The sequence below is a fragment of the Rhinolophus ferrumequinum genome, chromosome 23, assembly GCF_004115265.2.
Source record: "Rhinolophus ferrumequinum isolate MPI-CBG mRhiFer1 chromosome 23, mRhiFer1_v1.p, whole genome shotgun sequence".
NCBI classification, from domain to species: Eukaryota; Metazoa; Chordata; class Mammalia; order Chiroptera; family Rhinolophidae; genus Rhinolophus; species Rhinolophus ferrumequinum.
The window spans coordinates 25,339,518-25,363,759 of record NC_046306.1 but is presented as its reverse complement, the minus strand read 5'-3'; the positions used below and the strand labels follow the sequence as shown (position 1 = coordinate 25,363,759).

At 45.3% G+C, this 24,242-nt stretch overlaps 1 protein-coding gene across 2 annotated transcripts in view; it reads left to right on the top strand.

Moving 5' to 3' along the window:
* Positions 1–24,242, top strand: part of DNAAF9 (dynein axonemal assembly factor 9) — a 119,034-nt gene that overhangs the window by 64,717 nt on the left and 30,075 nt on the right. For both annotated transcript variants that reach the window (XM_033094545.1, XM_033094544.1), the window contains exons 19-28: positions 323–373; positions 963–1,050; positions 8,602–8,705; positions 12,395–12,541; positions 13,609–13,697; positions 14,118–14,219; positions 14,487–14,604; positions 16,574–16,662; positions 17,964–18,122; positions 23,063–23,188. In XM_033094545.1, the coding sequence (XP_032950436.1) occupies positions 323–373; positions 963–1,050; positions 8,602–8,705; positions 12,395–12,541; positions 13,609–13,697; positions 14,118–14,219; positions 14,487–14,604; positions 16,574–16,662; positions 17,964–18,122; positions 23,063–23,188 (1,073 nt within the window). The remainder of the gene's footprint in view (positions 1–322; positions 374–962; positions 1,051–8,601; positions 8,706–12,394; positions 12,542–13,608; positions 13,698–14,117; positions 14,220–14,486; positions 14,605–16,573; positions 16,663–17,963; positions 18,123–23,062; positions 23,189–24,242) is intronic.

The following is a 24,242-nucleotide window of genomic DNA, read 5'->3' as shown; positions in this document are numbered from 1 at the left end:
GTCTTTCCTTCGTCCCTAAAAATAGTTGTTTTTTTCTCTGAAGTGAAATGTAAGTGGAGACTAACACATCCTCTCTACGTATCATAAGCTCCTTTAGCTGGACCTCACATCCCAGTGAGAGAGCCCACTATGGCCTTGGGCTCTGAGCCTTGATGACCAATAGCCAACTGTGCCAGCTGTCAGGATCTGAGAGAGTGGATTTGGTGGAGGGACACCCAGACAGTCCCCTGGAAATAGTTGAACACAGGGTGGGGGGAGGGGCACCAAGCAGAGTTCTGCCCTTGAAATAGTACCTGAAAATCTGTACTCCTTTTGGACACAGGTAGACGATAATGAAGTAAAATTGTCTGAGAAAACCCAGCAAGGAGTGAAGGTAAGCAGCCTTCTTATTCTTAATGTTAATATATCAAAATGAAATGTAAACAATTTATAAAGGTAATTTAAAATATCTCATCTTAGGGCTCATCTAAAGGATCTGTACTTCTTTGGCTCAATTCCTGTTTGCATTCTTTCCCTTCCTAGTAGAGCTGTAGAAATAACCATTTATGGGGTACACACTTAGAGGGATTCTTTCTACCACTTAAACCTTTTGGGGGTGTGTGTGTGTGTCTCCAAGTACCATTAAAAGCAGATCTCAGAATGGCCTACGCATACAGAGCTAGAGATCAAAGCTTTAGTCCAAGGAGAGCAGCCTCTGGTGAATATAAATCCACTGGAACTTGAACAAGCATGGCAGGCTTTGGTGCCTGGACTCAGCGAGGACCTTGCATTCTTTTTCTCAGCACAAATCAAGGATTCCAGTAACATAACAAAGAGCCAGGCAATGTCAAAGGCAGTGGAAGAAGTTGGGTATATCTGAGGCTGACACAGCTGCTTTTGTAGACAGACAAACTTGGGCAGGACTTTGGATCTGTGAATGTTTATGCTATAAATCACCTGCTCTTTGTGTTTGTTTTTTAAAGGGGGATGAATGTTTCCTGGGTACTTTTCTAACAGGAGGAGAAGGAGCATATCTTTATCCCAGCAATCCACAGTGCTGGCCTGAGGAAGGTGAGCTGGTCTGGGTCTCTCTTTTGCCTGGATGTTGTGATTAATAATACATGTGATATTTGAAAAGACTGGTTGGTGTAGAGTGTTTGGTTAGTTTTTTAACAGCTTTTCTCCTTTGATCCACTCATTTTGCAGATGAGCAGATGAGGAAACTTGTGCTAGGAAGGGCTGGCCCAGAACTGCACCTGGTCCTCTTCTTGCTGCCTGAAAATTGCTCAGAATGAGCTAGAGCAACATGTCCAGAAATAGAATCTGTGGACCTAAACGAAATCTGGATGAGTTTTCTATTGTTATGTAACAAATTACCACAAATTCAGTAGCTTAAAACAACACACATTTATTATCTCGCAATTCTCTAGGTCAGAAGTTCAGGGCAGGCTTGGCTAAATTCATGTCTAGGGTCTCCTAAGCCCAAAGTCAAGGCATCAGCCAGATGAGACTCTTACCTGGAGGCTCTGGGGAAGAACCTGCACCCAAGAGTCATCCAGAGTGTTGGCAGAATCCGATTCCTTCGGGTTGCGGAACTAAGGTCCCTGTTTCGTTGCTGGCTGTGAGCCAGGACCACTCTGACCTTCTCCTCCATGGGGCCCTTGCCCTGTGACTCCTCCATCTCAGCAACACTGAACCTCCCTTGCATTGTTGAATCTCTCATTCTTTTACTCTTTGAATTCCTCTTCTGCTACCAGCCAGAGAAAACTGAATATAAAAGGCTCCTGTGATTGGAGGAGGCCCATTCAGATAATCTGCCTTTGCCCTGTAAGATTACATGAACACCAGAGTGACATCCAGGATGAGTGTTGTGGGGGCCATCTTAAAGTTACGCCTACCACAGTCCCTCTGGCCCCTACGGTGCATGCCTCTCCCACGTGCAAAATACAGTCACCCCTTCCCCAGGGCCCCATCCCATTATGGTAACAGTTTAAAATCCCGAATCTCATCAGCTCAAAAACCCCAAATCTCATCATGAAGATGATCTAAATGAGGTGTAGATGAGGCTCTGCAGTGTGTAGTCCATTGAGTCATCTCCATCTGTGGACTTGTGAAACTACAGAGACAAGTTATCTGCCCTAGCCCTCCCTCCCAACACAAATGGTGGGACTAGCATAGGATAACAGTGACATTCAGGTTCAAAAAGGGAGGACATGGAAGGTAAAAAGGAGTCACCAGTCCAAGGCAGCTTTGAATTCCAGCTGAGCAGACTCCAGTTCCTGGATCAGGTGTCACAGCCCTGGAATAGTCCTCCTGGGTTCTTCGCTCTGCCCCTGGGGCTCATGGTTCCACCCTCTGAACTCTTCGTTTTGCCCTCTTGAGGCTTGTGGCTACACCTTTGTCCTCCTTCCTTTTTCTTGAAGATGGTACTTTGTAGCTGAGTAGTTTTATCAGCCTACTTCTTAACAGTAAAATTTTGGGGATCCTATAATCTTTCATCTGTCCCTTTCCATCTAAGATGGCAGTGTTTCTGCTGATATAAAATTCTCAACAACTTTGTTGGTCTTGTATGGATTTCATGGGGATTCATGCTCCCTTTTGGTTTCCTCAAAATAACATTTTCTTATGAGTCCTATTCTTGCCCTGTTAGATATAGACATTTTGTGGAGGAAGAATTCTGACTTACTACACACATTTATCAATCTCTTCTAAGCAAATCCCCGTTCTGGATAATTTGTTCTTGAAAATATTCTTTCTGGTGGCACTTTTCTCAGATCCTGCTTTTGCCGTTAATTTCTGGCTAGTTGCACCGACCAGCATTGAAATCTCTGGCTATTTGGTATGTTGGCCTTCCCTGAACGTTTGCCACTTTGCTATCGTTTTTGACATCACTACATACAGAACTGTCTGTGCTTTGCCCAGATAAAGTCAGCCCTTTTGGCAGGCCTGCCCTTCTCCCTCATAAGACCACAGAGCTAGAGTGGAGGGCATGTGAATAGCCTCATGCTAAAACACCACAGATGTCCACTCTTCTTATCAAGCTTCAGTAGAATTTCTCAAATGGTGCTTCTCAGTTTTGTTGTATAACGATGGTCCATTTCCTAGTCCTTAAATTGTTGTATTGAACCACGAGTCCAGTTTTGTGGCTGCCTCCTTGGGGGAGGGTTTGGCACAGTCCTCACAGCCATTTCAGAAGTCCCTTCCCTCCGGACTTTTGGCAGATATTTTCGCTTCAGGAATTCTAGGTTGACAGTGTCTTCCTGTGCTTTATAGATGCTGTTCCACCCTACTCTCTTCTTGCTTGCATTGTTTCTAAACAGATATCTACTGCCATCCTTATCTTTGTCCCTTTCTGAGGTTTTTTCCCCCACTCCAGATTTTCTTTCTATCTATCACAGATTTTAAGCCATTTGATTTTTATGTGGTACGATTTTGGTGTGGTTTTCTTCACATTGCTTGTGATTGAGATTCTTTTAGCTTCTTGATTGATGAATTTTCTCAAATTTGGAATTTTTTTGGCCATTATTTCTTTAGTTTTTTTCCCCCTTCTCCTTCAGGGACTCCAGTTTCATAGATTTGACTGCCTGAAGTTGTCCCACAGCTCCATGATGCTCCGTACAATTATTTTCAGTCATTTTGTTCTTTGTGTTTTATTTTGCATAGTTTCTATTTTTATATATTCCAATTTACTAACCTTCTGCATTGTTGTTATGTTTGTTAAATTAACATTTGTTAAGTGGAGCACAGGGTGCTAGATGGTGAGCCAAGTTCAACAGAAGACCACAGAAGGAATTGAAACAGAGACGTTTAGAGGAAGTACACGGCATGCCTTGGGGAGCCACACAGGGAGGGCAAAGCAGGATACAGGCAGAAAGAGTGGCAGTACCTGGGGCACATGCCCCTGTTAGGGTCCAGGGGTGGGCTGCTTTGGGATTCCCAGCCTAAGGCCAGATTGGTCAATTCAAACCAAAAAGTGGGGTTTTGGTGTGCTCCACAGGGCTCTTATCTGAGGGGTGCACTGGGGAAGGTGCTAGGAGGCTGGGGAGACTTTTGATCACAAGGGCTGTTGGGGAAGTCATCTCAGGAACTTACATCTGCTTGTGACTGGGCTGTTATCTAGAGCATGCGCTTGCATAGGGGGCTTCTGTCAGTCCAAGGCCCCTGCAGGCCGCTTGGCCAGGCAAAATGGGTGCTGAGGAGCAGTACCATGCAGTAGCGGAGCTAAACTGCCAACAGTTGTGCGATGTCATTAACCTCATCCAGTGTAGTTTTCTTTTCAGACTTTATATATTTTATCGCTAGAACTTTGACTTAATTTTTTACATCTTTCATATTTTAAGTTAACATGATTCAGTCTTTCTTCTAGCTTCTGGCACATACGGGATACAGTTACTATAATTGTTTTAGTATATTTTTCTTCTAGTCCCATCATCTGGGCCTTGCTTTTAAGCTTTGTTAGGCAGAAAGCAAAGCAACATTTAGTTTAGGGATAATTATACCCCTCTATTGAAGCACAATAGAAGTAGGAGGTTTTCCACTGTGGCTGGTGGGACTGAGCAGACAGTCCAGTGCAAGATATGGGTTGATGTTCATTGTTTTACATAGGAATGTCCAGTTTTTCCAGCACTATTTGTTGAAAAGACTTTTCCCCTTTGAATTGCCTTTGTACCTTTGTTGAATATCAACTGACCATTTATTTACTATTTCCTACGGCCTCAGTGGGTGGTTGGCACTCAGGCAGCTCCTTCATTCTCCCTGTAGTTCTTTCTAGATTCGAGGGTGTTTTCTCCCATTGGGCAGCGATTGTTTAGCACTGAGCAGCAGCAGCACAGGTCGCACTGACACATGGGGCAGTCAGCACAGCCTGAGAACTCTGGTGGCCCAGCTGAGTTTCAGCTTCCTGTGATGGGAAGGGCCAGGAAGCGGTCATCCGCTGTCTGCTGCCTTCGTTCTGCACCTCTCGTGTGTTCCCTTGTGCCCCCGTGAAGCTAGTATGGGACATTTAAAAGAGAAAGTTCTCTGTAGCACTAGACATGAATGAATTCCACAGCATGAATGACTGAGGAATAGGATGTTGAGAGAGGTCAGCAAGTCACAGAAGGACAGGTTTCTGGGTTTTGTGGTTTGGGTGATTTTCTTTAAACCATATGTAGACATTTCACACATTAACACACACAGAAAATGAAAATTATCCAGCCATTACGTCATAATGTTTCCCCAGCAGTGATAAATATTCCCTCTTCACACAGGTTGGGCCGTGAGAGGATTTTTATTTGTGCAGCCAGTTGTCTGAAGGCGAACAAGCCAAATTCTTCATTGCACTTGGAGTCTCTTCTTGCCCTGAAGGCTCGTCCTTCTCTTACTGGCTTCCTGGGGGTGCAGAGGTCAATCAAAGACCGAACCATGCTGCTGTCCCCTGCTGCTTCATGGGTAGTGAGAAGGCACATCCTCTCACCTTGGGTTTTCACACTCACAGAATGGAGCAGGAATGACAGAGCCCATCCACTAAGGGCACCAAGGATTAGACAAGGAACCAGAGAGATCTCGTCAGGAGTTGGCTACCCTAGTCACTATGAAACCCCTGCGAAGGCCTGTCCTTTCTGACCATAGTCTGATAAGTCATGAATCCAGAGCAGGTACCAGAAGTGTTATTACTAAAAGTGGATTAGGATCTAAGAGAACAGCCAGGGCACTGGCCCCGGGCCACCCAGTGAGTCACTTCAGTTATCTCAGGCCTGCTCTGGGAATAATGACAGAGTTACTCCCAGAGCCAGGCTGAGGGGTAGCTGCTGCACCAGTACTAAAACCAGTTCTTGTTTACGAGTCCCTGCCCTGGGCCAGGCCCCACAAGGAGTGTTTCCAACACTGCCTGATGAAATTCTTTCCATTTTGTTTTGAGGCTTCAGAGTCTAGAGGGAGAGAAAGTGCTGGAGATGACCTCCCTGATTTCCTTCTTCCCCTAGCTTCCCAGTGAGGGCTTGGAATGTACTGACTCTCGGATCTGTGCTGTTTTCTGGAAGCTTTGGGAGGATTTCAAGGTTTGTCCAGGAGGCTTTTAAATGGTATTGGACTTATTTCTGAGAAGCTTCTTGTTAGAGGTACACAGGAGGAGGGTGAGTCCAGGACGTGAAAGGGTGTGGATACTGAGCCATAGGTATGGGAACAATTTCTACCTCCTGACACCTGTTGACTCTCTTTTCTCTGTAAACAGTAGGTAGAGTCATCTTGTGGCCGGAATTGATGAGGTTGTGGTATTCGGAGAGTGTTGAAGATCTTGGCTGGGCCCTGCGGGGGTTGGTGGGAGGGGTTGGGAGACGACAGTGGAAGGACTGCTGGGCAGGACCGTGGGCTTGTTGAGGGTGAGGAAGCAGAGAAGGCCTGTTGTCAGATTAGCCACACATGGGCTTTAGAGAGAGCATAAGGAAAGGAAAAGGGGTGAGAGAACAGAAGGGGTCCAGTGTGGTACAGTGCCCTCGCAATGTGTTCTGTACTGGCTGCACTATCATGTAGTTCTGTGACTTTTGGGGAAAATCTCTCTAAACTTGCGTTTCCCCATTAGTCATATAAGGAGAACAATATTTCCTTTTATAATTGTCGTGAAGATGGAAAACTAATGCATATGACATGCTTGGTACTTAGAAAATACTGAGTAAAATCTGTTTCCATCCCTTCTCCTGACAAAAGGGATTAAAAGTAGGTCCTGTCCCAGGGATCTTCCCTGGATGTGGATGAGAGGAAAGTCAGAAATTTCTGAGTAATGGGAAAATAGGGGGACTGAAGGCTTCGAAGGCTCATGACATCAGATGATGAGGTTTTTGAAGTGAGGTAGCTAGAAGGATGATCGGGCCCTGTGGTCGGTCAGAGAGTTGGTTCTGGAGCTGAAGATTCCAGAGGTGAAAACTTTCTGGGTGCTGCTTTACTGCTGTGGAGTTGGGATTGAGGAGCAGTGAAGCCAGAATGTGCCTTGGACCATCCCCTAATCCCTCAGAAGGAACGGGAGTGTTGACTTTGAAAGAGAAGGCCATGGGCATATTGAGAAGCTATTCGAAATGTCGGGGCATGATTAGGAGGGTAGTAGACATGAGCAGTGAGGGAAAGAAGGGTCTTTGTCTCTAAAGGAATAAAAGTATTGTGGCAGCATGGAGGGGAATGGTCTGGGAACAGCAGGGAGGAACCTTGGCGTGGGTATAGGATGAGGCTGGGGCATGAGTAGCCACGACTCAGAAGGGCCCTAGGGCAAGGCTGTGTGCAGGGGAGGCCAGGCTTTGCTTGTTGGAGGTGGGAGACTTACGTGAACCTGGATGCCTTGAACTAGGCTGGCTGGTGGCTGGCTGGTTGCTGGCTGCTGCTGCCTCAGATGGTAGGGTTGGCGTTAGTTCCCTCTAGCTGATCATACAGTTTTTTCATTGATACTCAGGCTCTGAACCTTCCTCTTTTACCTAAAAACTGCATCCATCTCCTCAACTTCTCCCCACCCCCATTAACACGCATACACAGTCTCACACACTCACCAGGCTTCTCTCTGGCCCCTGAAACCCCACCTCCTCAGGATGCCTTCAAAACATGAAGTGTCCAAAATTCCTCACCTTGGCTTTTGCTCTTCTTGTCATGACAACCTCTAGAGCCTTGGGACTACCTTCCTAGAGCTACAGTTCGTGGAATCAGTCCCTCTTCTGTCTCCTGTCCTCCGCCTTAGCAATAAGATACAGATGACAGTGTCCCCAAGCCTGTGCCTTGAGTCCAAGAAGGACTTCGTCTCTTCCCTATATGTGAAAACAGAGAAAGAAAGGCTGTTACAGGAAGAGAAAGGATCCAGCTTGGACCAGCTCCAGAAAGCAGCTTTACCCAGAAGTCTTATCTCTGTTCTGAGTGCTTCACCTGGGTCTCCAAAGCAAGCCCAGGTCCAGCCTTAATCCTTGTCATGTTAACTGTCCTATCTGGGGTTTGACCCCTAGGGCCCACACTGAGCTATTCCTTGTGATCTTAGCCACCCAGGAAATAGCAGCTCTCCTTAGACCTGAATCCTTGTCCTGAGGAACCCACATCCAATGTCCACGCCCCACCCATCTTGCTTTTGTGAACTACAGAACAGTAGACCTTCAGTGTCTGTAGAACCCAGTTACTGCCTAATTCAAATGTTCGTTTGCTGGACAGAGGGACCCTTAGGTTCCCTTCACCAGTCTTTCCCCTGAGACCCTAGTGCTCCTTAAGTTAGGGATAACGGTCTCTTTAGAGGTGAGCCAGCTTCTGCCAGCATAGGAGAAAGGAGCACCTAGAAACTCAGTAATGGAGCACACGTACCCAAAGTCTTTTTTTAGTGTGTTTTCCTGAAAGACATCCATATGTGCATGTGAATTTTGCATCTCCCCATCAACTGATAACTTTCTCATTTGTTTTTTTCTAATTCTTCTGCAAAAAGTGTATCTGATGCTTGATTTTCCTCTGAGGCCCTAGGACTTCCCCAGAGCACAGAGCTCAGCATAAACATCATGTAACTTCAGCGCTATATATATTGGTCTCTAGTTACCACTCTGGCATGCCCTGGTACCTGCAAGAAGGACACTGGAATCTGGCCCCCAGGATCCAGCCCTCCAGCTCTGACCAGTTCTGTTTTCCTTTCAGGGAAAGTGTATTTCTTCTCTAGTGGCCTTCTGTTTTCTCACCGTCACCATGGAAGTATCATCATTTCCAAGGATCACGTGAATTCCATTTCATTCTATGATGGGGTAGGTGTTTTACCAGTGCATAGCTTTAGTGTTCAGAGAGATACCCTCCTGAGGGGAAAGCCAAATAACTCCCTGTCCCCACTCCACTACCATGGGGCAGGATTCAGGAGTCAGCACTGCCCTTGAGGCAGGGGGCCTTGTCAATCTCACTGCTCTGTAAGGAGCTTAACTAGAAAGGGTTTCTGGGTCAGGAGGGCCAGCAACTACTCGTGGGCAATTAACTCATCCCAGAGAGGATCAGAAAGTAGGCTGAAGAAGGCCTCCAGTGTCTCCTGACAGGTGGCCTCCTGCCCAGGGACACAAAGCTCACCCACTTGAGATCTGGAAAGAAGCTGCTTCCTGGAACATTCATGGGGCTCCACCCACATATTAGTATGGGAAAGAATTTTAAGTGAACCAGAGAGGGAGAGAAATGGCTAACTTTCTCCATAAGGACTTAGCCCTACCCTGTCATGCAGACTTAACCTCCAGCTGCAGAAAGTTCCACCCCAGAACCATCCTTTAACTTCACCAGTCTGCATCAACACTTCCCCTTTCCCCTGGAGGAAGAGGGTAGTTGGGAGTTTCCTTTAGCCTGTACCCCCTGGCCAGAGCACAGCTTGTTTCTCAATGTGACACTCAACCTTAGCCTCGAAACCAGCTTGTTTGGGAGCCAGGACAGACTAGATGAGATGGTTTCGGCAGAAGGTCAGAAAATGAAATCTGTGTGCAGTTTTTGAAAGAATTCTCTCCCCCACATGGAACCTGCTGCCTTAAAGCATGTTCGGAAATGCAGGCAGCCCACTGAGTCAGAGTGGATGGCCCTCTAGATAAAAGCTTTGATATTAAGTTAGGTCTCCCAGCGTCGGAGGAGAAAGAATGAATCATTCAAGTTACTGGGACTATAAGTTAGCTCATTTGGTGGGGGGAGGGGGCGAAGGAGTCTTACCTCACGTCAAAAATTAAAATAAACTTCCGATAGATTAAAATTAAATATTTTAAAACTTAACAAGTAGAAGGAAGAATATTTTTTTAATTGATTATTTATTAAACCTCTAGGAATGGGAAAACTCTCTAGCTTAGAAATGTTATAAGAAAAGCATGTCAAATTTGACCACTTACGGATTTTTAAAATTTTTGCTGATAATTTATTGCAGTATACTTCAAATACAATTAACTATCCACTGAAAGTTTTGACAGATGTATACACTCATGAAACCATCGCAATCAAGATACAGAAGAATCAACACCCCCAAAAAGTTTTCTAATGTCCTTTTGCAGTTCATCTTTCCCTCTCTTCTGGCTTCAGGCAACCACTGATTAGTTTTCTGTGACTGTAGATTAGTTTGCGTTTTCTGAATTTTTATATATTGTATAAATGGACATTCATTGTACATTCTGTACCCTTTTGAGTCTGGCATTTTTTCACTCAGCGTAATGATCTTTAGATTCATCCATGTTGTATGTATCAATAGTTCCTTTGAATTGCTTTGTTTCTGAGTAGTATTCCATCCTATGGATATAGCATAAAATTTATCAGACTAATCATTTAGAACTCTATAAAGTATCTCAAAAAGAATTAAAAAACAGAAACTAAGCTGAGAAGAACATTTTTGGTGATTAAAAAAATGAGTTAATATTTCTTTTCTATGAAGAGCTCTATATTTATTAACATGAACAGTCCCATCCCAGGTCAGAGGTGTTCGGAGGATCTGAGGGTAGTTAACATGTACAGGCATACCTTGTCTTACTATGCTTCACAGATGTTACCTTTTTTACGAACTGAAGGCAAGACCCTCCACCAGCAAAAAGATTACAACTCACTTTATTGCAATACTCGCTTTGTTGTGCTGGTCTGGAACTGAACCCACAATATCTCCGAGATGTGCCTGTAGATGGAAGCATATCAGAAACGGCCTTGCACTGCCATGTGTAATAGTAAATTAGCAAAGAGTAGATAAAAGGTACTATTGGTAGAGGAGAAATGGAATAGGTATGAATGTCCAGCCATAGGGTTGGCTTACAGGGGGATGGGATGCAGTCTTTACAAATGTTTACAGATAGTTTACAACAACATGGCAGATGCTACCAGTAAGTTTTAAAAGCAAAATATGGAAATATAAAAATAAATATGATTTCCCAATGCCAAAAAAAGGCAAGTCAAGTACTAAAATGTTAGCTGTAGTTGGGTTTAGGTGGTTGGACTTTAAATTTCTTTTTAAAACCTTCCCTATACTATTTTTGTATTTTTTTTTCAAATTTTTAATTAATGGACATACTGCTTTTATAATGAAAAATTAAATGTTAAAAAAAACCTTTTCTCCTAAGATCGGGAATAAGACAAGGATGCTTGCTTTTGCCACTTCTATTCAACATAGTGTTGGAAGTTCTAGCCAAAGCAGTTAGTCAAGAAAAAGAAATTAATCTAAATTGGAAAGGAAAAAGTAAAATTATCTCTGTTCACAGATTACATGATCTTATGTGTAGAAAACCCACATATCTAGATTCCACAAAAGAAAAAACCTGTTAGAATTAATAAATGAATTCACAAAAGTTACAGGATATAAAACACAAAAATCGTATTTCTATACCCTAGCAATGACCGATTTGAAAAAGATATTAAGAAAAAAATTCCATTTACAATAGCATCAAAAAGAATAAAATACTTAGGAATAAATTTAACCAAAGAGGTGAAAGACTTGTACACTGAAAACTATAAAACATTGCTAAAAGAAATTAAAGAAGACTTAAATAAATGGTAAGATATCCCATGTTTATGGATTAGAGACTAATATTGTTAAGATGACAATACTACGCAAAGCAATCTACAAATTCAATGCAATTCCTATCAAAATCCCAACAGTATTTTTTGCAAAAATAGAAAAACCCATCTTGAAATACGTATAGTATCCCAGAGGACCCCTGAATAGCCAAAATAATCTTTAAAAAGAACAAAGTTAGAGGACTAACACTTCCTGATTTCAAAACTTACTACAAAGCTACAGTAATCAAACAACAGTGTGGCATTGGCATAAGGTCAGACATACAGGCCAACGGAATATAATAGAGAGCCCAGAAGTAAACCTTTGCATATATGGTTAAATGATTTCAACAAGGGTACCAATATCATTCAGTGAGGAAAGGACAATCTTTTCAACAAATGGTGCTAGGACATCTGGATATTCACATGCAAAATAATGAAGTTAGACCCTTATGTTATGCCATATACAACTAAAAATAGAGCATAGGCCTAAAAGTAAGAGCCAAAACAAACTCTTAGAAGAAAACTTAGGAGTAAATCCTTGTGACCTTGGTTAGGTAATGATTTCTTAGATATGACACCAAAAAGAAAGACAACAAAAGAAGAAATATATAAATTGGACTTCATCAAAATTAAAAACTGTTCATCAAGGAACACTAGCAAGAAAATGAAAACAACCCACAGAATGGGAGAAGATATTTACAAATCATATATCTGATAACGGGGTTAACACTCTAGAAAGAATGTGGAGATATTTTTAGTTTAGAAGAAAAGATCCGTGTACTTCCTGTGTTTCACATATTGGAAAGCACATCTATAATTCAACCCCAGTAAACTACATAATATGAAAATAATTTCACTGAAATTCATCATGTGTCTGACAGTAGTTGTGAGGATTGGTATCATGCAAATGGCTTTTCTCACTGACGCTCCCTCTTCTTCTCTTTAGGATTCCTCCAGTATTGTTGCTGCCCTTCTGATAGACTTCAGAAACTCGTTACTTCCTCATCTTCCAGTTCATTTTCATGGATCAAGCAATTTTCTGATGATTGCCCTTTTCCCCAAATCAAAGATATACCAAGCATTTTACTCAGAGGTAACATCAAACAGTAGTCAGCAAAAGTATTTTCTTTATTTTTTTTTTTAGCAGTTTAGATACTAAGGCGGCTTCTCAGCGTTAACAGTGAGGTAATGAAAGGGAGAGTTATGAGAAGTGGCTGCTTCTAATCCCTTGGGTCTCACTGTTGCCATTCAAAAGTGAGAACCTAAAGGGACTGAACAAAAGGCTTTTCATCTTCTAAGAAAGTTCTTCTTTGTCCCTTTAAATCCTAATTAGACTCACTTTCCTTGTAGCTCCTGTGTTGAATTGTTGGGCCCTACCTACTGGATCAGAGCTCTCTACCCCACTCCAAGCTCTCCCTCCCCATGTTCACAGGCCCTGCCTTAGTGGATGGTCCCACCTGGCAGACTGTATATTATAGGCACTCAGCACAGATTGCATGAGTAAGGGAGCTTACTGAGAATTATACAACCCACTTAGAGACCAAGCAGTAGCCAAAGTCCAAACAGATGGCCAGCCTCATGATGGGTGGAAATGCTTGGAAAGGTGTGATTGCAGCAGCTTGTGAGGGGACAGTGTCCCTCCCTGAGAATAGATTCCTAGAACATGGAGGAGACAGGAGCTGGCCTTGGCTGCAGATGGCATCTCAAGCCAGTCTGTGTCTCCCTCTTCCTGCCTGCTGGTCCTTCCTACCTCCTTATGCTTGTCCTTCAATCCAGGAACATGGAGGCAGCCCTTTAGATTCTCTTCAGCCATCCCTCTGCCTCCAGGCAGGAGTTGCTTGAACTACTCCTCCTGTCTGGCCCTTTCACCAGAGAACATTCCCCTTCTGCCAGAACAGTGTTACCTGACACCTTCCTCCGTGCTTCCTGGCCTCTCAAGGAGCAGAATCCCTGGGAGAGGAACCCTGAAAGAAATTTTAGTTCTGAAAAATACAGAACAAAATTGCTTCAGGGCTCTATTTTTGAAACAAACTTGTTTGTTATGATGGTTTGTCTCTGTACTGACAGTCTAGATTTTCAACAACCATCAAATCCCCATGTGGGTTCCATATCCTGTTGTTGGTTTTAAAGTGTTCTTTGCTCAAATTCTGTTTTGTTTAGGTCTTCTCCCTCTGGCAACAGCAGGCTAACTCAGGGCTGTCTTTAAAAGTGATCCAGGAAGATGGATTATCTGTGGAACAAAAGAGATTGTAAGTGGCTGCCTTCACTGTTTATGCTTGCTCCCCTAAGCTGTGTGAGTCTGTTCTCTCTGCAGGATGACTGAGTTATGTAACACAGGGGTCTTGGCTTCTAAAAAAAGGGCCGACACAGTCATTTCAGTGCTGCCAACTTGCAGGTAGCAAGTACCCTTAGGGAAATAGAAGTCAAGGAAGATGAAATCCACCAAGAATCAGAAACCCATATGACGAAGGGTTTCAGGCCAAGCTTCCTGTGTGGGCACACTAGGTGTCGTGCACTGACACCCCATTTTGTTTAAGTCCGTGAGATGCTTGTTTTAGATGTGTTGACTCTGTCATGGGATGCTGGCTTGAAGGTATCAGAATAAGTTATGTAATGTATGTGTGCTGTAGGAAGATGGAGTTCTAATCTCTGAGCTTTTGATATTCCAGACACTCCAATGCACAGAAGCTATTCAGTGTCCTGAGCCATTCTGCCGGGGAGAAATGGAGTCCTCTAAAGCTCCTCTCAGCTAAACTCCCAGATCTGGACTGGTGAGCTCTGCTTTTCTGTTGATAGATGTTTCGTGTTCTGGCTTTTGAAACGTGAGAAACTTCAGTGTTGTCCTTTCTAAGTTCCTTTTTCTTTATAGCTTCTTAAAGATCATTGTAAAAGGTCGTAGTGACACACCATATACAATTTTGTTCTCTAGAGAGAATCTAAGATTTCTTTTTCAGCAATTAAGGAGTTTCTCATGTTAAAGCGCACAGTCAGGCAAGGCTGGTGAGAGTAACATGATAGCGTGGTCTTGGTTTTTCTAGGTTTCTCCAGCATTTCGCTGTCAGCAGCGTTAGTCGGGAGCCTGTGGTGAGGACCCATCTCCCTGTCCTGTTGCAGCAAACTGAAATCAACCCTACTCACCGAGTAGGAAATGACAAGGTACAGCCGCTCACCAAGTGTGCTGGGAGTTCATGGGAAGAGAATCCTGATAGCCTGTCTTTGCGTCTTCTGTGTCAGTCAACAAAAAGAGCTCAGGCAGAGTCCCTTTTATAAGGCTCTCCACCTCCTTGGACACTGATGTAACGATACGTAGGAAACGTGCTCTGCACAGTGACAATGGACAGGCGTCCAGATTAACCCCAGCCAAGCCCCATGGCAGTGGGAAAACCCTGGCATCTCGCCGTGCCTTCCCTTGCTTCTCCAGGCCTTTCAAACTCTTTGCTCAGTGCTCTCATGTTGTCATCTCTTTCTGGTTGTGACAAGGGCTTAGCTGGCAGTGGTGACACATTGAGCTTAACAAAGGGATGGGCCTTGTTTGTTGGGCCTTGCTGCCATCACCAGGGTAAGGAGAGGCTTTATGAACATTGTCTTCCCAAGAGTGGATTTTAATCTGCTCCTGCCTCACACTCGTCTCCTCTTAACCCCTCCCACCATTTCTTTGGAACCATATGTCTTTATATACTCAAAGAGGGCATTTATTTCTATGCCAATCTAGAAGACACTCCACTGCAAAAGAAAATAGAAACATTAAGCAATCAGAAGCTTCATTTTTCCCTTAGGCAAGAGTTTAAAAATGAAAATGCCTAGCTGTTACATTTTGTTTAAAAGGTGCCGTAGAACTGGCCTTCAACTAAGAAGGTTTCTGGCTGTAAATATGTGTGCTGTAAACAGAGGCCTGGGCACAGAGGAATAGGCACCAACACGGGGAAATGTGGATGGGAGGAGGTTAAACAAAAACGTCAGTTACATGGAGTACTGCCCACAGGAGCAGAAAGGGATACGGAGTAGGGGCCTGGTCAGAGGGGAGGAGGGAGAGCTTCTGCTTCCTACAAAAGGAGAGGAATCCACAGCTGTCTCTCTGCTGATGTGACCATCTCAAATCATGGATGCCACCAAGCTGAGCTTTAGTCTAAGTAATCTGTGACCAGGCCTGTCCCAGTGAGTCTTGTGTATTGTGATAAAACACACACTTAAAAAGGCCCTTGCCATGCTATGTCATTTATATCTACATCCTTCAGCATTGCATGGTTCCTTTCCTCCCTGCGTGACACCTTCTTTGTCAGTGAATTTCTTCACGTTGCTTTGCAATATCTGCCTGCAGAGGGCCCTGTTTCCATGTGGTTGTGTACTGAGGTTACGGCAGTCCAGCCGGGCTCCTCTTTTCCCCATCAACACTCAGAAATGCTTCCTACACCAGTTTGTTTCCTTAGCTCAGGCTATGTGGCTTGGAGGGTACGGCAGCCAGACAGAAACTTCCCCACCGCCACTTGTCTCCTGAAATGATCACGTCAACTGAGCCCATAGCATTTTTGTCCAGACCTACTTTCTGCCCAGTATTTTCCATTGTATTTTAATTGATCTAGTCACAATCTGCTCCGTGAAAATTATAATAGTAATACAAAATTTAAGATGTGTTTGCTATGCGCCAGACCATGTTCTAAGCACTTTACGTGTATTAACTCAGTTAATCATCACACCTACCCCTCTAGGTAGGTTCTGTTGTTAGTTCAAGGTCCCATAGCTAGTGAGTTCAAACTGAGAACTAGTGAGATAGCCCGTCTCATGATGGGTGGAAATGCTTGGAAAGGTGTGATTGCAGCAGCTTGTGAGGGGACAGTGTCCCTCCCTCAGGATAGATTCCTAGAACATGGAGGAGACAGGAGCTGGCCTTGGCTGCAGACAGCCTCTCAAACCAGTCTGCGTCTCCCTCTTCCTGCCTGCTGGTCCTTCCTACCTCCTTGTGTTGTCCTTCAATCCAGGAACATGGAGGCAGCCCTTTAGATTCTCTTCAGCCATCCCTCTGCCTCCAGACAGGAGTTGCTGGCTCTGGAAGTCCGTTCTCTTAATCTCTCACACAGCGCTCCCTCCCAGTTGAATCACAAACCCACATCGCTTTTCTTTCATGTAGGTCATTATCAGCATTGTAACTGGCCTCCCGGGCTGTCATGCTAGCGAGCTCTGTGCTTTTCTGGTCACTCTGCATAAGGAATATGGCAGGTTAGTATGGCTGCTGCCTTTGCTTTGGGGAAAGGGATTCTGTGCCTGGGCCTGCCGAGGCACTGGGAAACCTTCGCCAGATACTGACCTTTTGTATAAGTGGTATCAGCACACATCACCCATCCATTCATTTGACACATTTGTACTGAGCACTTCGCGTATGCCAGGCATTATTCTAAGTGTAGAGTACAAATGAACAAAACACACTAGAAATTCTGTGCCCTCGTGGAGCTTACATTCTAGTGTGGGAAGACAATTAACCAGGTAAGGAAAATAGGAATGTTAAGCAAAGTGCTGTGGAGAAAATAAAGCAGAGAAAGCTATAGGGAGTGCTGGGCTGGCCGGGGAGTTGTGGGGTTGGGCCAGAGGAGAGCAGGGATTCCACCTTTAAATTGGGTGCTCAGAGGAGATCTCACTGAGAAGATGCATTTGAGCAAAGCCCTCGGGAAATGAGGAAGTGACCCCTTAGCTACCTTGGAAGAGCACAATAGCAGCAGGACCAGCACAGGCCAAGGCCTGTCAGCAGGGCGATTCAGGACCACGCTGGTTAGAACTTGGGAGCTGGTGAGTGATGATGCGATCCATCCCTGACCACAGGGGGCCTGCATGAGTTCAGCTGCAGCTGGGACACGTGGGCTCAGGTGAAAGTGGGGAAATCATTCATCCATCACTTCCACCTGCCTGGCAGGTTAATAAACAATTCTCCTGACTGAGCAGGGCATTTAACATCTAGTCGGTCTGCCTCAAAGTAAGGCATCCCGCAGGAGGCCACAGAGGAATTTGAGAAGACTGCAGTCGCCTAGAGTTTCGGGTGGGAGGTGAGTTTTGGAGAGATGCTAGGGAAATATTGGACCTTCTTTATAAGTACTAAATAGTTAACCAGTTTCTCCTGCATTTCCATTGCTTTTGTTCTGTAAACAGTCTGAATTCTTCACCCTGCCCATTTCTTATTTTGAGCAAGAGTTTTACTGAGCACCAGACTCAGTAGTGACTGCCCATTGTAGTGACTGCCCGGTCAAGAGTCTTTCTCAACTCTGAAGTCTATTGGTCAAGTCTATTGACCTTTTTCCCTGTGGCAAGGCATTTCCGGTCAAAAGCTCTAAGGGTTGTGGTTTCAAAATATGGGCCTCCCCACCCAGCCGTGCCCTCAGCCTGTGTCTTTGGTACCAAGATTGCTCTCTCCTGTATGGACCCACTGGGCAGAATGTGGGAGTACTGGTCACATTTGAATCCACTAGTTGAGTTTACAGGGACAGGCCATCAAGTGGCCCCCATGCTGAGATTACACTTGCTGTTTCCAGGTGGATGGTATACCGCCAAATCATGGATAGCTCCGAATGTTTTCATGCTGCCCATTTCCAGAAGTACCTTTCCAGTGCCCTGGAGGCCCAACGGAACCACTCTGCCCGCCAGTCAGCCTACATCCGCAAGAAGGCCAGAATGCTGGTGGTATTACAAGGGTGAGCACTGGAAGTCTTCTGGGGGACAGTGGGGTAGGGTCGTGACCTTGCCATTACTGTTATTTCATGTGTGGCCAACCTGGGGCACAGAACAAACTCCACACGTGCATGAGCAGTGTCAGCGCTGCACAGAGAGGCCTTTTAGGAGCCAGGACTCTTGTTGCCACCCCGTGGCCTAGAGTGGCTGCTGTGGCTTGCACACAAGTTTCAAGTTTGGCTTAAATATCATAATATCCCCAAAAGATGGGGAATTAGAGAGGAAGTTTTCTGGGCAAGAGTCTTTGATAATTCTTACAATAGTGGTCCCTAAGCCTCTTCCTTCACCTTCTAGGCAAGGGAGCTTCATCTGTTTAAGCCCTCCTCCTGTGGAATTGCAGAGACAGCCCCCACACTCTGCAATCTCAAGCCCCACCATCCCTGGGGTGGCTGGTTTAGGAGGATTTCCTGGGACCCTGTGAGGAGCTTGAATAGTCCGTTTGAGCAAGGAGCTTCCTGGGAGGACAGGTTTGAAAGTGTGTATCACTGTTCTGGGGTCCTGGCTGCAAGGAGCTCCCCTTGACCCGTTCTAAGGCCTTCCAGGGAGGAGCCCTGTGCAGGCCCATCACCCTTCCGGCCCCAACCCAGAGTAGAACATGCCGGGTCAGGAAAACATGGGCTATGCTCTTCACCTGTGTCACTATGGTTGGTAATAAATACTCTATTGGCAGATCCCACAAAGTGCTTTTGTGCTATGCTGTGTTTTTTTGTGTTCATAATAATTAGTATCTGCAATTGGCTAATTGTTTCCAGTAAAGAACAGGCCCAGATCCAAAGCCATGTTTGGTCCCCTGTGTGTGGTGGTGAGAACTGGAGGAAAGCTGGGCCAGTGAGCCGAGGCAGGAGGTGGGCAGGACTGGGCACCCCACCTGGCCATTGTTCCTCTTCTTCAGGCCTTGTTCTCACCCCTGCCCTGGGCTTCCCTTCAGTCAGCCTCTTTGTCCTACTGTGGGCTGAGGTTGTGGAAGCCACAGAGCAAGAGTCTGGGTCTGAAACCACATTTTCTTTTAGTTGCCCATCGCCGCTAATGGTCAAAAGAATGGATTGGCCCCTGTCAGAGTTGAGAGTCATTGGGGGTGTGGACCTGGAGTCAAATTTGGCAGCTTAACATTGTGAGGCTGAGGTCATTGCCATCTTCAGTCACTTCAGAGAGTATCTCTGACTCCTTGTCTCTGACTCTACAAGTCTGCAAAAGTGTGAGCTGTCCTGGCCACTCTGGACTGCAGCGACAGTGTGTGGCCAGCCCACTCTCATACTCTCAGCCCCAGCCTTTGCCCAGGATGCCAGGGACCTCAGATTTCCTGAGGGCCTTGAGCCAGGGTATCAGCTAAGTGCTGTGGCTCTCACTAAGACACTGTCCTAATAGGCTGGGCCCATTGTCCCGAGGCTCAGCAGGGAACACGTGGCAGCCTCCTTTTTGCATGTCCATCTGCTTGGGGCTGGACCTTCGAGCCCAGTATTGAGATTGCTGGTGAAGGGAGAACCCAGAAGCTTCTCAGTTGATACTTTATTATTTGAATGTTCCTTTTATCTTCATTTATAGGATTCTTTGGGAGAAACCTGTGGCTAAGGCAGAGTTTTCTTTTGCTCCTAGAGTAGGCTGGTGCCACTCAACTGCAGCAGTGGGTTAAGTCATTGAGGAGCAGTGGTATTGAGCTTGAACATCAAACGGAACTATTTGTCATTGTTTTAAAAGTTAATGTATTTTTGAAATGATAAAAACGTTTAAAGGTGGGACAGAATAGTGGTTGTCAGGAGTTAGGGATGAGAGTGAGGGGCTCGAGGGAGGTGGGTGTGGTTACAAAAGGGCAACACGGAGAGTCTTTGTAGTGATAGACCTGTTCAGTACCCTGGCTGGGGTGAACATAGGGATCTACACAGGTGACAGAATCGTGCAGAACTTAATACGTACAACACAAATAAGTACAACTGGGGAAATCGGAACTCCTGAAAATTAGCTTTACGGAATTTGAGGAGCTGTATTCGTTTACACCTTGGAATGTTATAAAATTATTCTTTAAATTATCTACATTTAAAACAAAGTATCTCTCTCAAAACAAAAATTGAATTAATGTAAAACATGTGCCCAAATTGTAGGCTTAAATTGCAAACATAAAACAGAGCCCAAAGGACACTTGAATTGAGTGTCTTATTTCAGAGTAAAGAAAGTTCAAGTCCTGCGGCTTTTGTTTTGTTTTTATTTTTAATAAAGAGAGTACTGACAAGAAAGAGGCAAACATGAAGAGCCAGCTTTTTGCCTTCATCATGCATTTGGGCAGTTTAGCCATAGTGACAGCTGTAGTGGTCTGCTTCTGTGGTGAGGGCTGCCTCCTTCTGCTTGGAGGCCACACCCAGGACAATTACTGTAGGGCAGGGGCTAGGGAGGGTGGGTCCAGCAGGACCCCCTTAATAAGCAGAGTGGCTGGCACCAAGGACCTCCTCTCCTGCCACAGGGTCCGGGCTGCAGTGCCCAGATGCGTCATATAGATGCACTGGCCTCACCAGGGAGTCTGGGGCCTGTTTTCAGTCTAATCATCTTTCATTAAAATAAATGAAGATCAGGGCAGCCAGTTAGCTCAATTGGTTAGAGCGCGGTGCTCTTAACAACAAGGTTGCTGGTTCGATCCCCACGTGGGCCACTGTGAGCTGCGCCCTCCACAACTAGATTGAAACAACTACTTGACTTGGAGCTGATGGGTCCTGGAAAAACACACTTAATAAATAAGTAAATAAACAAATAAATAAGAATGAATGCTCTGAAAACCTGGGAATTCCCCAGCCACCCTCTCTAAGGGTAGACCTATTGTATTAAAATAACCAAAATCTGCAGGATTGGCTTGTAAATCTTTCAGTTCTTTACAGCCTCAAGAAATGAGTCTACAGGTTTATACCAAACACTGACCATAAAAAGCTCCCAGACACTTTATTTTTTTTTTGGAATCAGGGAACGCTAATACAGAGGAGCAAGACTAGGGCATTTAACCATGAGAGTTAAATCCATTAAACACAACCTCGAAGAGATTCGGGGCAGGGTACAAGCATCAGTCCGTGTGTGCAGAAGGGCCTGGCGATGTGGGCAGCGTGGGGGGCTCTCCTGGCAGGCAGGCCCACCCAGACACTGAGAACCAGTGGAAAGAACCCCACGTGGTCATGTACACAGAAGCCCAGGCAGGAGGAGAAGCCTTCGAGAGAAGCCAGTGAGCAGCGGGCTCACTCTAAAGGCTCCCGGGCTGCCAGACCCTCGTAGGGGAGCTCTAGACCTTCACACACCATGTTCTTCACTGAATCACTTCTGGTTTGTCAGGACTGAGGCACACCTGTGGGGAGGAGTGCTAAAATTGTAATCAAGGATAAAGCCAAGTGCCCAGTTTTACAGATGCGTTTTGTGTGTAGCAACTCAGGAAATGGCTCTGGCAGGCTATACCTATCCCCCAGCCACCCAGGCCCATGTGATCTGCAAGGCTACCCATCAGCTTTGCCTTCCCTCCATAGGAACTGACCTTTTGGTGATAGGCTGAGTCCAATTGGGAAAGTGTTCTCCACAGAGTGAAAGGGCACATCCCTTCTTGGAGTAGCCATGAGTCTACCCGGGGTTGAACGTCCAGTTCATTTATCTACCCGGCTTTAGACACCATAGATTACACCACTCAACAACTGCCTTGCATTTTAATTGGAAAGACAGACTGTAAACAAATAAAGGAGAAAATACAAAGTATGTGCTTTGGAGAAAAATTGGGACTTGGGCAGGTTGTGCCAGAGGGAGGGTTGCTGTATCAAGCCAGAGGACAGCTCCCTTATAAGTGAGTGAGACAGCAATCCTGGCAGACATCTAAGGAAAAGAGCATCACTGGAGAGGAGACAAAGAGTGCACAGTGGAAGTATGCCTGGAATGTTCAGGGAATAGCCAGGAGGCCAAAGTGGCTGGATGGTAAGGGAAGGAATAGTAGGAGATGAAACTCTTTTCTGCAGTGCGGAGGTCAGGTCACAGAGGGCTGTTGGATCATTGTAAGGGCTTTGGCTTTCACACAAAGTGAGGGGGAAGCCACTCACTCAGTGGCTTAGCACGATGGGATTAGCACAATTTCTCTGGCTTCTGTATTGAAAACAGGTTGGGGAGAGGCAAGGACAGAAGCAGACAGACCAGTAAGGAGGTGGGAGGCGGGGGGAACGTGACCCAGGCAAGAGATGTAATAGTTTAGACCCAATAGTAACATGGGAGTGTGAGCAGTGATCTCATTCTAGTTATATTTTGAAGATTGAGAAAAAATGAGGTCAGTGATGACTCCAAATAAATCTTTTCGGCCTAGCAGCTGAAGGAGTCTCCTCTGCTGAGAAGGACAAGGCCTCGGGAGGAGCAGGCATGGGGGGAGTCAGATCATGAACATAGTAAGTTCTAAGTGGAAATATCTGGAGTTTGGAGGGAGTTCCAGGCAGGAGATACGAATGCAAGCAGTATTTAACATGTGTCTGCTGACTTGGAGAGGGACCTGATGACTGCCCTTTCTCTCTTGCCTACATGTTCTGTGAGGTGGAAAGAAAGGAAAGAGCTATTAAAAAAAAAAAAGGCCGGTGCAGGAGCTCCTAACTTGATTAGAAAAGAGGCTTAAGAACACGGAGTCCCACCTTCAGAACCCCCGAGTCACCTGTGCAGGCTTCCTTTTACCCCCAGGTTGGGGGGGAGGGGGTGTTCTTCCTCTCACTCTTGCATATTTATGAGGACTAATGGAACTTGGGAGTGCAGAAATACTGTGGGCTCTAGGGGCTCTATCTCATGAAATAGTGTGATGCCCAAGGAATCACAGTCTCCTCCTTTGATCTTCCTTCCACCCCTGCTCACTCAGCCACTCAGTGTTCCCCTCTCCGTGCCCCAATCAGTGAACTTATCTTTCCTTTTTCTTCTCCAGTTACACAGATGTTATTGATGTTGTCCAGGCCCTGCAAACCCATCCAGACTCAAATGTCAAGTCCTCCTTCACCATTGGTGCCATCACGGTGTGTGTGGAGCCCCTGAGCTGCTACATGGAGCACAGGTACGGACTTAGGACCACATCCAGCCCATAGGACACAGTGTGTTTAATGTACAGAAAGCGATTTTCTGTCATCCACTGGGAGACACATCTTTATGTTTGTTTTTCTCGGAATGCGTCAGTCTACCTGTTGTTACTTGATTAGTGCCAGGTTCTCAGGAGACCCCCTTTGGGCTGGCAGCCTCTCACCACTTTTCTTTGTGTATGGAAAAGTTGTTCATCTGGGGTAGTGGAACTTGAAACAGCTTCTTCCAGAAAGAAATGTCCATGGCAGCCTTTTCTGTTCGTTTTTACTGCAGGGGAAGGGCCTGTGTCCCAAGGCTCTTGGACTGTCTTACAGATAGTTTTTCATTTGGTTATGCTGTCTTACTGCCATCTTACCTCAGTTCATGACAACATTCATTCTCACTACTAACAGAAATGTAACTATTATAATTTTTTTTTAAGATTTTTTTTTAAATTGGGGAAGGGGAACAGGACTTTATTGGGAAACAGTGTGTACTTCCAGCACTTTTTCCAAGTCAAATTGTTGTCGTTTCAATCTTAGTTGCGGAGGGCGCAGCTCAGCTCTAGGTCCAGTTGCCGTTGCTAGTTGCAGAGGCAACTAACACAGCCCACCATCCCTTGAGGTAGTCGAGGAGTTGAACCGGCAATTTTGTGGTTGAGAGCCCGCACTCCAACCAACTGAGCCATCTGGGAGCTGAGCGGCAACTCAGCTCAAGGTGCCATGTTCAATCTTAGTTGCAGGGGGCAGAGCCCACCATTCTTTGTGGGATTCGAGGAGTCGAACCAGCAACCTTTTGGTTGAGAGCCCACTGGCCCATGTGGGAATCAAACCGGCAGCCTTCGGCGTTAGGAGCACGGAGCTCCAACCGCCTGAGCCACCGGGCCGGCCCCCTATTATAAATTTTTTAAATTCTTTCCCAGTCTTTTTGTGTGCATGTGTTTTTATAGTTGTGGTGTACATATAATTTGATATCCTTCTTTTTACATTCACATATAAACATATTATGTAAGTGAACATATATATGTTCCCATATCACAGTGGTACTTACAT